Source organism: Rhineura floridana, chromosome 4 (assembly GCF_030035675.1).
Source record: "Rhineura floridana isolate rRhiFlo1 chromosome 4, rRhiFlo1.hap2, whole genome shotgun sequence".
NCBI classification, from domain to species: Eukaryota; Metazoa; Chordata; class Lepidosauria; order Squamata; family Rhineuridae; genus Rhineura; species Rhineura floridana.
In genome coordinates this window covers 138248836-138262524 of record NC_084483.1, presented here as the reverse complement: position 1 = coordinate 138262524, position 13689 = coordinate 138248836, and the positions used below count along the sequence as shown (strand labels likewise).

The 13689-nt window shown below is 39.7% G+C and overlaps 1 protein-coding gene across 1 annotated transcript in view; it reads right to left on the bottom strand.

Annotated features, from left to right (window-relative positions):
- The window catches only part of RYR2 (ryanodine receptor 2), a 725812-nt gene that overhangs the window by 167890 nt on the left and 544233 nt on the right, over positions 1 to 13689 (bottom strand). The window contains exons 65-70 of the mRNA XM_061624580.1: positions 13256 to 13494; positions 11778 to 11859; positions 8335 to 8465; positions 4940 to 5260; positions 4210 to 4450; positions 2124 to 2211 (exon numbers count right to left, since the gene is read on the bottom strand). Of these exons, the coding sequence (XP_061480564.1) occupies positions 2124 to 2211; positions 4210 to 4450; positions 4940 to 5260; positions 8335 to 8465; positions 11778 to 11859; positions 13256 to 13494 (1102 nt within the window). The remainder of the gene's footprint in view (positions 1 to 2123; positions 2212 to 4209; positions 4451 to 4939; positions 5261 to 8334; positions 8466 to 11777; positions 11860 to 13255; positions 13495 to 13689) is intronic.

Below are 13689 nucleotides of genomic sequence, written 5' to 3'. Positions count from 1 at the left end.
GAGCTGCAGTCTGGTCTACCCCACACTCGTTTATAAGGCATTATAAAATTGATCGTTATGCCTCTGCTGATGCATCTTTTGGCAGACGAGTGTTGCAACAGGTTCTTAATGAGGATTAACATGTGGGTGGTCCCTCCCTATATGGGTTGCTTTGGTACATCCCACAGTGATGGCCCACCTCCTATGGAAAATGTACCATTGGTCTCACCTGAAAGGTGATTTTCATAGGAGTGGGCCATCACGACCCTCCCAGTTGGAGGATGACTAGAGATTTTATCAATGGGTTACATGTTATTGTTACGCTATTATATTTAAATGTAAGAGTGAAGTCAAGACTTTTAGTTCTGTTATGTTATGTAGTTATGTTAGAGTCATATTGTTATGCATGTGACTATTATGTTATTTTCCTGGCGGGCCTGTTGGCCTTGTTCTTGTATTTTTAGATATCTCTTTTTAGACTCGCTACGAATGAACTGGAGAGTGGGAGGGGCATGACGTCCCTAGTCTTGACTTCAAAAACATTCTTGCCTTCGCACGATAGGTGGAACTATTTCCCACAGTGATGGCCCACTCCTATGAAAATCACCTTTCAGGTGAGACCAATGGTACATTTGCATCAGTTGTGTGTGGAGACCTGCTTTCTGAACAGAACACCTTTGCTTTCCTTGAGTGCACTGGGCCTCTTGTTTTGACGTATGATTTTTTTAAGATAAGACAAAAAAGGAAAGAAATCTTGGTAAAAGGAAAGCAGAGCAACAAGGTTTGATGAACTGCACTCAAAGCGTACAATCCAATGAGAGTCTCACACTCATGAAAGTAAACAGCGAAAGTCAACAGAACAAACATACACATCTAATTTTAGGTTGTGGCCAATAAGTCACTTACACCAAACTAATCATATTTAGCATGGCCATTCTGGAATATATTATTAGGGATTATGGCCTTACTACTTGCTACCAAGATAATGAAATCTTGAAGAGACATTGCCTGTCTTCTGACATCAACATTATGGCATACCAAGCACAAGCTGATTGCAGCCACTTTACTCATTCCCACTAATATGGTGGAGAAAACAAACCACAATCCCTGACTAAGGCTACAATCCAATACATGCCTACTCTGAAGTAAGCTCCACTGGACTCAAAGGGACTTACTCCCAGGTAAGTGTCTTTGATTACAGCGTTAGAGTAATGTCTGAACCAAGGATTGTGGTTTGTTTTGCTCCAAACATAAGCCAAAGTTTGTTCTTAGTTTACAAATCATGGTTTGTTTGAGAAAAACAAACCACAATCCCCAATTTGGATGTAATGTTAAACGAGTGATTATTGCTTGTTCCTCCACAAGTTTACTGTGAATGCATCTATTAGCTATGGTTCACCATGATGTGAAAAGTGGGCCATTAAAACATTTCTTCAGTTCTATAAAGTTTATTATAGTCATTTTGCTTCATTTTATAACACAGCAAGTTAAGCACTTAAAAATAGTTTAAAGTAATCTTCACAGCAAAAAACAGCAACCATTAATGCCTACACTGACCATAAACACAAAAATAAATACTTGCAAAATCCACATATAAATATTACAATAGTGATACAATTTAAGTCTAGTACATAATATATTTTTGGAATGTTTTAAAATTTGAAAAATTCTGAATATTCTGTACTCGGTTCACTCTCGTAACCACCCTGAGACAGGTCACTATAGTTTCCATCTTCTAGAACGGAAACAAAAGTTTTGCGATCATGATTAGTCTCCACTGAGAAGGTGGGACTTAATCCCAGTCATACAGCTTTCATTTCACTGGACCACATCTCTACATTAATACAAACATCAGCTAGGAAATAAATGCTCAGTCACATTTTCACAAAGGAATTGTATAGAAATTCCACCAGGTAAACAACATTACGACTTTTGAGAGAAAGCATATTCCAGAATCTCTTAAAAATTAATCCTTGTTTATTATCTGCAAAAAATTCTCTTCTCCCCCCCCAAGACCCATTGGTTCCTGTCACATTGTCTCTCTGTCTCTCCTCACCCCCTAACTAAGGGCTCCTGCACATACAACATGCCCACAATGATGGGCATTCTGTTAGTTATGTTTTAAACAAAAATAATGAACTTGCATGGGATTTTGACCAGTAAATGAATACATCAGCAACCATACGAAATAGGTCCTCTGCCTCTGGACTGGGTTCTTTGAGCCACTTCGCTCTGAAATTAAATAAAGAAAAATGTTTTTCATCATTTTGATTATTCCAGATAAAGCAGTTTACATAATTTTCACACAGCCAAAGAGTGTGCATTTATCTTAAATTTCTGGATAGGTCAGAGGTTTTTTGGTGTAATTTTCCTGAAAAGCTTAACATAGTTTTACCCAGGAAAAAAAATTCCCCTAGCTTCACCTTTGCATAATGCAAAATGGTTTTTCATGAAGACCCAGTTTACTGAAACAGATACAAGACAAAATATTACGAAAACTTCACTTTTTAAAAAAGTGCACATGTAGAATATTTTATCTGTACACCGAATAATATAAAGTGTGAGTACTACATACGTGTGTATCATACAGGCATAGTGGCAAACCAAGGTATTTTGATTATTCTGTTTTCCCACTCTAAATGCCTCTCATTCTTTCCTCTCCCCCACTTGCAGGGTTCCAGATTTATGCTTACCCTCATAAAAATGGATTAGGAACCCTACAAAGAAAAAATCAGCTCAGGGATAATCTGGACTGAGAAAATAGCTGATGTGTAAAGGATTCCGCATCCCCACTAATTTTCCCCAATCAAAACTCTTCATTTTTCAAAAAACGGCAGGTCTTCCTTACACATGTAGAACATAGTTTGCTCCTCAGAAATACAAACAGAACCAAGTGTGGTGTGGTGGTTAGGGCACTGGACTTAAATCAGGAAGAGCCAGATTCAAATTCCATCCAGTTTACTAAATGACATGGGCTGGTCATTGTCTCTGAATAAATACAAAATTAACTTGCTTCTTTTGTATGCATGCAATGTTTTATCAATTAGCTAAGCAGGCCATACAGCAGGTCCTCTGTCCGATTAGCATTTCTGGTTTAGTCTCTCTTGCTCACTCTCTATCATGAATGATCCGGTTCTGCTCCAGACTTCTTTACAACTCTCTTGTTCTATCATCACATGGCCTCAAGATGAAGGCACGATGGGTGAGTGGTTCCCATGTCCGAGTAATTGGTCAACTGCCTACCCTGGATGGGGATGCACTCCCCCTGAAGCAGCAGGTATGCAGTCTGGGGATGCTTCTGGATCCTGCTCTGTCACTGGAGGCCCAGGTAGTCTCAGTGGCTCAAAATGCCTTTTATCACCTGGTAAGACAACTACGGCCATTCCTGGACTGGGAGAGCTTAGCCACAGTAGTTCAGGCATTGGTGACTTCAAGATTTGATTACTGCAATGCAGTCTATGTGGGGCTTCCCTTGCACTTGACCCGTAAACCGCAATTAGTGCAGAATGCTGCAGTCAGATCGCTGCTGAGGGTGAGGCAATGCCAGCATATAACACCTCTGCTCAGTTGCCAATTTGTTACCAGGCCATGTTCAAGGTGTCACTACTAGTGTATAAAGCCATTAACAGCTTGGGACCAGTTTACTTGCAAGACCACCTTATCCCATACGTGCCCACTCAAGCACTTCACTCTGCAGAACAGGCATTGTTACAGGTGCCACATAATACTTATTCAGCACTTGTAAGAAATTATTCTTTCAGTGCGGCAGCACCTACTCTTTAGAATTCCCTGCCTATTGACAATAGGCAGGCGCCTTCGCTGAATTCCTTTTGTTGCCTGCTTAAAACATTTATGTTTAGGCAGCCTTTCCAGACTTTAATCTTTTAGTTAGCAGCTGTTTAATTGTTTTAAATATGTTTTAATTACTTGTTTTAATTGTTTTATTGATAATTTTAATGTTTTTTGTAAACCGCTTAGAAGTCTTTCCATTCAAGCAGTGTATAAATTTTGTAAAATAAAATAAAATAACTCTCTGGGAAGATCTGAAACACCCTATCTTGTTTTCTTCAAAAAGAAAAAAAATAGAGAAACTGCTGCTCTTTACCCTACCCATTTTGGATAAAAATGGGGTATCTGGTTGTGCAATCATTCTGGCAGAGAAATTATTACATTTTCTGGATCAGAGACTCATGGAACCCCAAAATATTTATAAGCCAGCTCTGCATGTACCTGTTGTAGTCCACAAATCTAATCAACAATGGATAGAAGGCATAAAGGTCCCGTGCTAATGTGGTGAACTCGTCTAGGATTAGGAGTTCTGTCTCAGACATATCTCCCCTGCCTTCTGCTCTTAAGTGTTCTTCATCAGATATAATCATTGCAGCTTTTTTCTTCAGTTTCTCCATCAGTGGCAGAAAATGTGTTTTCAGGAGCTGAGGCTTCACTTTGCTTATGATAGGCTGAGAAAACACTATATAAGAAATCCATTAATTTCATAGCATACTAATATGTGAATCTGTACTAAAAGATGTTAACATTTCCATAGTAGATCTATTATATTACAGCTACTACTTTCTTCCTCCAGACTGCTTTCAATGTCAAGATGCAGGTTATCTTTCCCACCTCAAAAACATGCAAACTTTGAGTTATCTACTGTATTTTGTTTATCTCCACTCATATCCAGGCTTTTGCTGAATCCTGCCACTTTTTTGTTCCTACCATTAAACTCACTTAATATTGTTTGGTAATTTAAAATACCACAACCTCTCCTCATTGCTGGTCCCTTCCAATTTACACTCTTCAATCAATTCATTTTTTTTCTGCTAAAATACTCTCTTTACATTTCACAATTTATTTTTAAAAAGCATTCTTTCAGCTTAAAATCCAAAATAATATTGAATATTTGTATAAAAAAGAAATCCAACCAAAAATAAAACAACTCATGTTAATTTCATTTTACCTGCTAATCTCTTCATCCAGGATCCTTCATCTATGCCCAAATTATTATGTATGATTTTCAGTATGTTTCCTAGAAGGGTATTCATATGCTCTGAAGTCAAAGCGGTGCAGCACATTTCACTATTGTTAGGATTGTTTTCTGGCCCATGCTCCCACCAATGTGACATGTAACTACAGAGCATAGGTAGTACAACTTCCATTACATGAGGCATTTGTGTATAGCGAATGCCAGATTCAGCTAATTCCACAATTTCTTCCATTAGTTTCTCCAAAGAAGGGATGTTTGGAGAAAGCTCTTCTACACTGTTTGGTAAATTAAGACCTAGAAGAAGAAAAATATCAGTAATAATTACACAAATAACATACTTAACAACAGTGAACAAACCTTATATTTATTATTATTATTATTTAACTTTATGATACTTTAATAAAAACTAAAAGAACTGAAATAAAATGAAAGCAAAAATTTTAAGTCTTCAGTCAAGCAATTCTCTAAGCCATGGTTTGGACAGTTAGGAACAAACTATATTTTTGAGCAATCGCTCCTCTTTCTACATCTCCACTCATTCATTCACACAAATGGCTTAATGGAATGTTGCCTGGTCTCATCAAACCATAGTTTACCATTAAATTCAAACCACAAACTATGATTTGAGTGTAACTTCACAACAATTTAGGATGAAACTGGCTTGCAGTGGTTTGGATGACCCACCCAGGCCATAGCTCATCAGTTCTGATATAATAGCAAACTTTTTTTTAGACCAATAAAACCTCCTTATAAGTGACAAGCTAAAGCAAGAAAAAGAAGAAGAATGGAGTGGTTGATCCTGTGGCTCATACTCTATGATTTGTAGGAGTCTGACACTCAAGAAATTTCACAACCAAGAATTCGCTACCCTTGAGATCTGAGGCAGAAAATGATGCTTTGTTTGAAACAAGCCAACTTCAAACCATGGGTTAGAAAGCTGGTTTGTTTCAATGAACCATAGTTAAGTCCTGAACTCCTTTGGGAGGAAGAGCAGAATATAAATATAATAAATAGATAAATAAATAATAAAATATTAACCACAGTTTGGCATTTAGACATCAACTATGGTTAATTAAAAACCAAAAATAAAAAAGAAGTACAAGCTCCCAATTTCCTACTCTTGTGCCAAAGGAGGAGAAGGGAAGATCTTGAAATCCCAAGGCTTGCTGTGGCTCATTATCATCACAATAAACAATGGCTTATTATGGCATTTGAAATGTCTATCAATCTCATTTGCACATGAATCTTAAGCATATTAGGTGGAAGCCTCATTGATTTCAAAGGAAAACCATAATCTTTCCTCTCAACTCCATACTGTCCATCAAAGACAATATGCCTTCTGAAGATAAGGCACTCACTCACCTTGGAACTAAGCAAATATTAAACAGCAGTAGTCATTGGCACTGAGGAGGTCATAAATTAAAAAGCGCCTACATATGCAATGACATCCAGATAATATATGAAATTTTAAATATATTTATATTTGATGCCATTTTGTGTTTAAAGGAGGCAGTGGTTAGACCACTCCTTAAGAAACGTTCCCTGAACCCAGAAAATTCAAATAATTATTGACTAGTTACTAATCTCCCCTATTTGGACAAGGTTCTTGGGCGCATGGTTGCAGATGAGAGGCAAGTTTTCTCGGATTAAACCTATTTTGTGGATCCATGTCAGCTGGGGTTTAGGCCCAGTTTTGGCCCAGAATCATCCTTGGTCACCCTATATGATTTCAGGAGAGAGACAAGGGGAGTCTGTCCCTGTTCATTCTCCTTGATGGTATACTTCTGGAGTGGCTCTCCAAGTTGGGGGAAGAAAGTGCTGCTTTGCAGTGGTTTCAGTACTGCTTGGATGGTTGTCTTCAGAGGGTAGTGCTTGGGGAATGCTGTTCAGCCCAGTGGAACCTTCAATGTGTGGTTCCGCAGGGTTCGATTCTATCCTCCACGCTATTTAATATCTACATGAAACCACTGACTGGGGTCTGTTGGTCAGTGACGCAGGTTGTGAGACTTACAGATAAGGTTTTTAGCAGAGAGAGAGAAACCTGAAGCAGAAGGGTTAAACTGTGAGAACAGAGTTCCAGACAATCAAGGTCAGTGTGGCTAGCTGAGTGTGTGATAAGCTGGGAACTAGCAGGATCTCGAGTGTGGGGGAAGAATTGTCAATGGAGGAAGATGTCTCTAATGTCTTTGCCTAGTAAAGACTCTTACATGAAACTTGCCTGGCCTGTCTTATTCCTGTTCTAAACGGCTCTTGGATTCATACCACGTCTCACCTACACACGCAGTGCGCTACAGGGTCATCCAGAGTTTTGGCAGCAATATGCACAACTTTGTTTCTCCTTTACATCTGCAGGTGTGGCAATGGGTGTGCTAAATCAGTGTCTTGCCTTGGACTAGATTTGAGCCAATAAACTGAAACTTAATCCAAAGACTAAATGGGTGGTTCTCTAGACTGGATGGATGGATGGGCCCACTCTGGATCAGGTTACACTCCCTCTGAAGGAGCAGGTTCATAGCTTGAGGGTACTCTTGGATCAATTACTGTCACTTGAGGCTCAAGTGGCCTTGGTGGTGCAGAGTGCTTCTCCATCAGCTTCAATTGGTAGACCAGCTGTGCCCCTATGTGCACAGGCCTAATTTCTGTTGTCTACGCTCTGGTAGCCTTTAGGTTAGACTATTGCAATCTGTTGTATGTAGGGCTGCCTTTGAAGACAGTTCAGAAACTGCAGCTGGTACAAAATTTAGCAGCCACCTTGTTGACAGGGGTAAGCAGACCTGCACATATACACCCAATTCTGGCGTGGCTGCATTGTCTACCAATTAGTTTCTGGGCTCAATTCAAAGTGTTGATTTTTACCTATAAAGCCTTGTGCAACTCAGGACTTCAATACCTCAAAGATCACCTCTCCCCATATGAACTGACCGGACCCTGCATTCGTCATCAGAGGCCCTTCTTTGTGTGCCCCCTCCAGGGGAGGCTCAATGGATGGCAACATGAGAATGGGCCTTTTCAGTGGTGGCTCCCCAGATGTGAAATGCTGTCTGCAGGGAGAAATGCCTTGCACCATCTTTATCCACCTTTAGGCACCAGGCAAAGACCTTCCTCTTCACTCAGGCCTTTGGCCATTGATGTGCGCTGTCCCAATTATTCTTTTTGTTATTTGGTCGGTTTCTAAATTTTTATTGACTATTATGGATGTCTGTGTTTGGCTTCTCACGTACTGTAGATTTTTAGCTTTTATTGATTGTATGCATTTTTAGATGATTCTTGTTTTAAATTTCTGTATGTTTTTTAAATCTGTTGTTAAGCCACCTAGAGACTGTTTGGTTTTAGGTGACTAACAAATGAAATAAATAAATAAATAATACCTGCTCTGTCTCTCATAGTCTTGGTGTTGTAAATAGAATACATGTTGTGATGGTTCAGTTGAGTTTCTAAGAACGCCACAGGAAAGGCACCAGCAAAAGCAGCTAAACATTCACCTATAGCTGAGCGCTGCCTGAAAATTGGAAAATTCCTATCATTATACATTTTATTCTCTGAGTAAAATAAAAAGAGAGAACAAGAAGCAATAAAATAATAAGCCATCCATTAAAAGTTCAGGAAAAAAAACTTATCTTCACCTGGTGCCAAAAAGGTAATAAAGTAAGCACCCGCCAAAGTTCTATGTGGAGAGGATTTCTCAACTAGGATTAAGGATGGAAAGATCTGTCAATAGCAATTTTCTCAGTTTCTCATTATTCTAGTCTTAAATTTGGTTCTCCACATTTCTGCAGCAATTTGCATTTTTTTTTCAAAATCCTCATTAAAATTATCCGGTATTTTAGTATGAATTTATCCTAATAAACAACTTTCCGTAGGCACTTTTAACTAATGTACACATTTTTACAATCATATAAATCATATATTTTTGCATGTTATTTTCACTCATATGTTCATTTTTATGCATACTTTCCCCTAACATATGCATTTTTGTAAATATTTGCAAACAGCATAACAAAATTCAATAGTGCAAATCTGGAAGAATGGCTATGTTTCGATTCTCATATTGTTTCAGAAATTGCGGATTTGATAAATTCAGCTTGAAATGCAAACTGAATTAAAATTCTCGCCCATCCCTAACTGGAATACAAAGGAAAAGGCCCTATCTTCACTTATTTATTTATTTTTATTTATTATTTGATTTATATCCCACCCTTCCTCCCAGCAGGAGCTCAGGGCAGCAAACAAAAGCACTGAAATCTTTAAAACATCATAAAAACAAACTTTAAAAAGCATTAAAACAAAACATCTTCAAAAACGATTCTTAAAAAAAACTTGCTATCCATTTTACTGCTAAAGGCAACTGCACTCATGCACAACTTAAAGTCTGGACAGGTTTACATTATATGACTTTAAGTATCAGTCAATGGGTCATACTAAAAGGGGATAACAAAAATGAAGAAAATAATCATTACTTTCATCTGTAATGCCATTACCTAAGCCAGTTGAAGATGGCTCGTATCATCAGGTGAAACCTCAGAAGGTGTCAGATAGTTTTATCAATTAACTAAAGGTGGTTCATAAACTGCAACTACTTGTAGAAAATGATGAAGTGGCTATCATTATACATGTGGCTGAGTTGGGAGTGGGAGGGACTGCATGGCAGTGGATCCGCTCCTGCTTGGCAGGTCAGCTCCAGAAGGTGGTGCTTGGGGAACATTGCTCAGCGCCCTGCACTCTCCAGTATGGGGTTCTGCAGGGGTCAGTTCTGTCTTCCATGCTGTTCAACATCTACATGAAACCATTGGGTGTGATCATCCAGAGCTTTGGAGTGCATTGCCATCAGTATACTAATGACACACAGCTCTATTTCTCCTTTTCATCTTCTTCAGGTGAGACTGTCAATGTGCTGAACCAGTGTCTGGCTGCAACAATGGACTGGATGAGGGCTAATAAACTGAGGCTCAATCCAGACAAGACTGAGATGTTGCTAGTGGGTGGTTCTTCTGACCGGATGGTGGATGTCCAACCTGTCCTAAATGGGGTTGCACTCCCCCTGAAGGAGCAGGTTCGTAGATTGAGGGTTCTCCTAGAACCATCTCTGTCACTTGAGGCTCAGGTAGCCTCGGTGGCACGGAGTGCCTTCTACCAACTTCAGTTGGTGGCCCAGCTACACCCCTATCTGGACAGGGATGACCTGGCTTCAGTTGTCCATGCTCTGTTAACCTCCAAGTTAGATTACTGCAATGCGCTCTATATAGGGCTGCCTTTGAAGATGGTGCGGAAACTGCAGCTTGTGCAAAATGCAGCAGCCAGATTGGCAACAGGGACCAGATGGTTCGAACATATAAAACTGATTCTGGCCCACTTGCATTGGCTGCTTGTATGTTTCCGAGCTCGATTCAAGGTGCTGGTTTTAACCTATAAAGCCTTACATGGCTTGGGACCACAATACCTGATGGAACGCCTCTCCCAACATGAACCCACCCGTACACTATGTTCCACATCCAAGGCCCTCCTCCAGGTGCCTACTCCGAGGGAAGTTGGGAGTCTGGCAACAAGGGAGAGGGCCTTCTCAGTGGTGGCCCCCAAATTATGGAATGATCTCTCTGATGAGGTGCGCCTGGCACCAACACTGTTATCTTTTCGGCACCAGGTCAAGACTTTCCTCCTCTCCCAGGGATTTTAGCATGTGTTTTTAAATTGTTTTTTAAAAAATGTGTTTTTAAATTTGTATATTTGTTTTTAATGTTTTTAATTGTTGTAAACCGCTCAGAGAGCTTTGGCTATGGGGCGGTATACAAATGCAATAAATAAGTAAATAAATAAATAAAATAAATCTCTAGGCTAGACTAATGCAATGCATGGGGCAGCCTTTGAAGACTGTTCGGAAAATTCAATTAATTAAATACACATTCGTGGCAACAAGATAATGGTGGCACAGAACACTTATGCTAAAAGATCTGTGTTAGTCCCCATTATTATTATTTTTGGCAGAACAATACAAATGTATGCTTTTAACTTTAGCTAATCCTTATCTAGTTTTACTTATATAGCACCTTCTCCCATACAAGCCCCTCATACACTATAGTTACCTGAATGAGTTGGTCTACATTTAATCTTTGAAGAGGTTAGACTAATGATGACAAGAAAGAGACAGAGCTTTTTTACAGCAGCACCCTTACTGTGGAATCCAGTAGCAGTGTGTGGTGAGCAAAGTTTCAGAGCCACCCTCCTGGGACCTCCTGGATGCAGCTAGAGGAAGGCCAGGCAGCGGCAAAACCGAGGCCATATAGTTGCACTACCATGACCACTTCCACCAATCTGCTACTCCCACAAGTGACCTGTACAGATCTAAACTTATCTCAAGTCCTATCCATGTAAGCAGCAGCAACACTGATGTCAGGAGGATGGCTCCATGTCTCACCACCGCCACATGCACCACTACTGGTAGAATGCCCTCCCTACAGAGGTCCAGCAACACAGAATTTTACCCTTCAAAATGCAATTAAGAATTGTTTTGTTCCAGCAGGAATTTGGGGATGAGGACTTTTTGATTACATGAACTGCCATGAATATTTGTCTTCAATCTTCTCACCAGTTTTTTTCATTTCCCCCTTCTGCTATTGATTTTATATTGTTTTTGTTGTTATTTTAGATAATTAACATTGCTTTATGGAGCTATGTTTGGCAGGACACAAAGTTTAAAATAAGTAAATAAATGACTTCAATGAAGTGCCTGGTGAAAATTTCCAGATTTTCAAAAGGGTCAGGATTCCACCTTAAAAGTTAATAAGATATTTTTTAGTATTACATATTTCTGTCTTACCGCTCCACATAGATACTCTTGCTGGTCCCAAGAGCATACAAACTGGCCAATATTCTGTAACAAGAGACCTGAACATCTTCCACTAAAGAAAATGGGAACAAAAAAGAAAGAATTTTAATGCATTTCATTCCACTGATATGCAAAACACAGATAAAAAGGTAATATACATCTTTCAGGAAACAATTTTAAATGATGGAAGTATTATATGTGGAATTATTATACATGTGAAAAATATACACCAAGCATGAGTCTAAAACACAAGTATGAATCTAAATTCCATTAGATTGGCACTTATTAAAGTAGGATACATAGGGCTGGAGCTAGAAAAAAGGCTGCAGAAGGGGCAAGTGGGAACTGATTTTCCTGGCCTGTCCTTCTTCCAACCCAACAAAGTTTCTCCTTGGAGTCAGGGGGCCCTCCTGAACAAAATGGGTTGGGGTACAGTGCTGTAGGAGAAGGGGGGTTCCTGAAAATTTTGTAGATGCACCTTCCATGAGCAGAAGCTGCACTCATAGAAGGTGCGATCAACAGTTTTTCAAAGATCCCTTCTTCCACCTCAGTCCCCTCCACAATAGCCGTCTTCATTCAGCAAGGCCTTTGGATTGCAGGGGGAGGGGGTGGCAGGAAAATCAGCTTCTGCCAGCTTCATTCCCTTGACTTTTCTCTGGATCCAACCATAGTAGATGAGGAACCTCCAGTCCATGGGTCAAACTAGGCCCAGCATGGGTGTTAATTTTACCCATGAGGCTGTTTTACCCAAACCATGCCCACCTGCCCCACACCTACTGTCATATGTGATATCAGGTGTGGGGAAGGCAGAGGTAAGGTAGGATTAGCTTGTAATCGAGTTCCCAGTGGGGAACTCAATCACGCAGCCAATCACTACAGAAAGCAGCTTAGCCAGCACAGGACTTACAAAGCTCTTTGTGCAGTGCTTCCCAAACCCAACAGCTTTTGGGAAGTGCTGCTCAGAGCATTTTGCAGGCCCAATGCTTCTCAAGCACCAAGCATGGGGCTGGTAAAGCCCCTTTTGCTGCAGTTCCCAAGTGTCTGACAACCAGCTAGTTGTTGGGTGCTTCAAAAGTGCTGTGTAAGGGACTTTGACAGGTGGGTGGGACAACACACCAGTCAATCATTTGATGTCAGGTCACTGACTGGTGAATTGTCCTGCCTATTTCTTAAAGTTTGCCCACAGTGATTGCCAAAAGTGTTCCCCACCCCGTCCTAAAAGATACTGTATATTCACTAATCAGATATTTGGCCAAGGCAAAGATAGCCAGAACAACACAATCTAGATATTTAAGTCAATGGAATTAACCCTTATTAGTCCTTACTCTAAAATTATTGAGACTAACTACAACTACATCAAGGCAGCATATTGTTGCCTGGAATATTAGTAGCCAGGTTTTCTTAATCTCAAACACAAAATAGTAAAGACTTTTAGTACTATGGAAATACCTTGTGTTACTAATACCTACATATTAAGTCTTCTCCAAATTGATGCTGTCCAATGTGTTCAAATAATGAAGATAGCACTGGTAGGAGAGCCACAGTGGTGTAGTTAATTATTTGTGTTACTCCTCTAGGCTGACTTCTGGTATGTGTAAACTGCCCTTGTTGAAGGTTCTCCATTGTCTTCTCCAGGTCGTCTGCAGCACTATCCAAAAATGTCCTCAAAGCCATTTTAACAGAGTCCAGACCTGTCTTCATCACTGTTCTACATATCACATGCACATAAAACATGAATGAAAACAAAAGAATTCCTTAGTCCCACCAATATATAAAATAAAAAGCTGAAGACCTGTAAAAAAAACCCTTATCAATCAGTGTGAGTGGTCAGAGAAATACACAAAAGGGCAGCAGAAAACCATGTGACTAGTACATTAATCATACCCGTAGCAAATAAAATTAT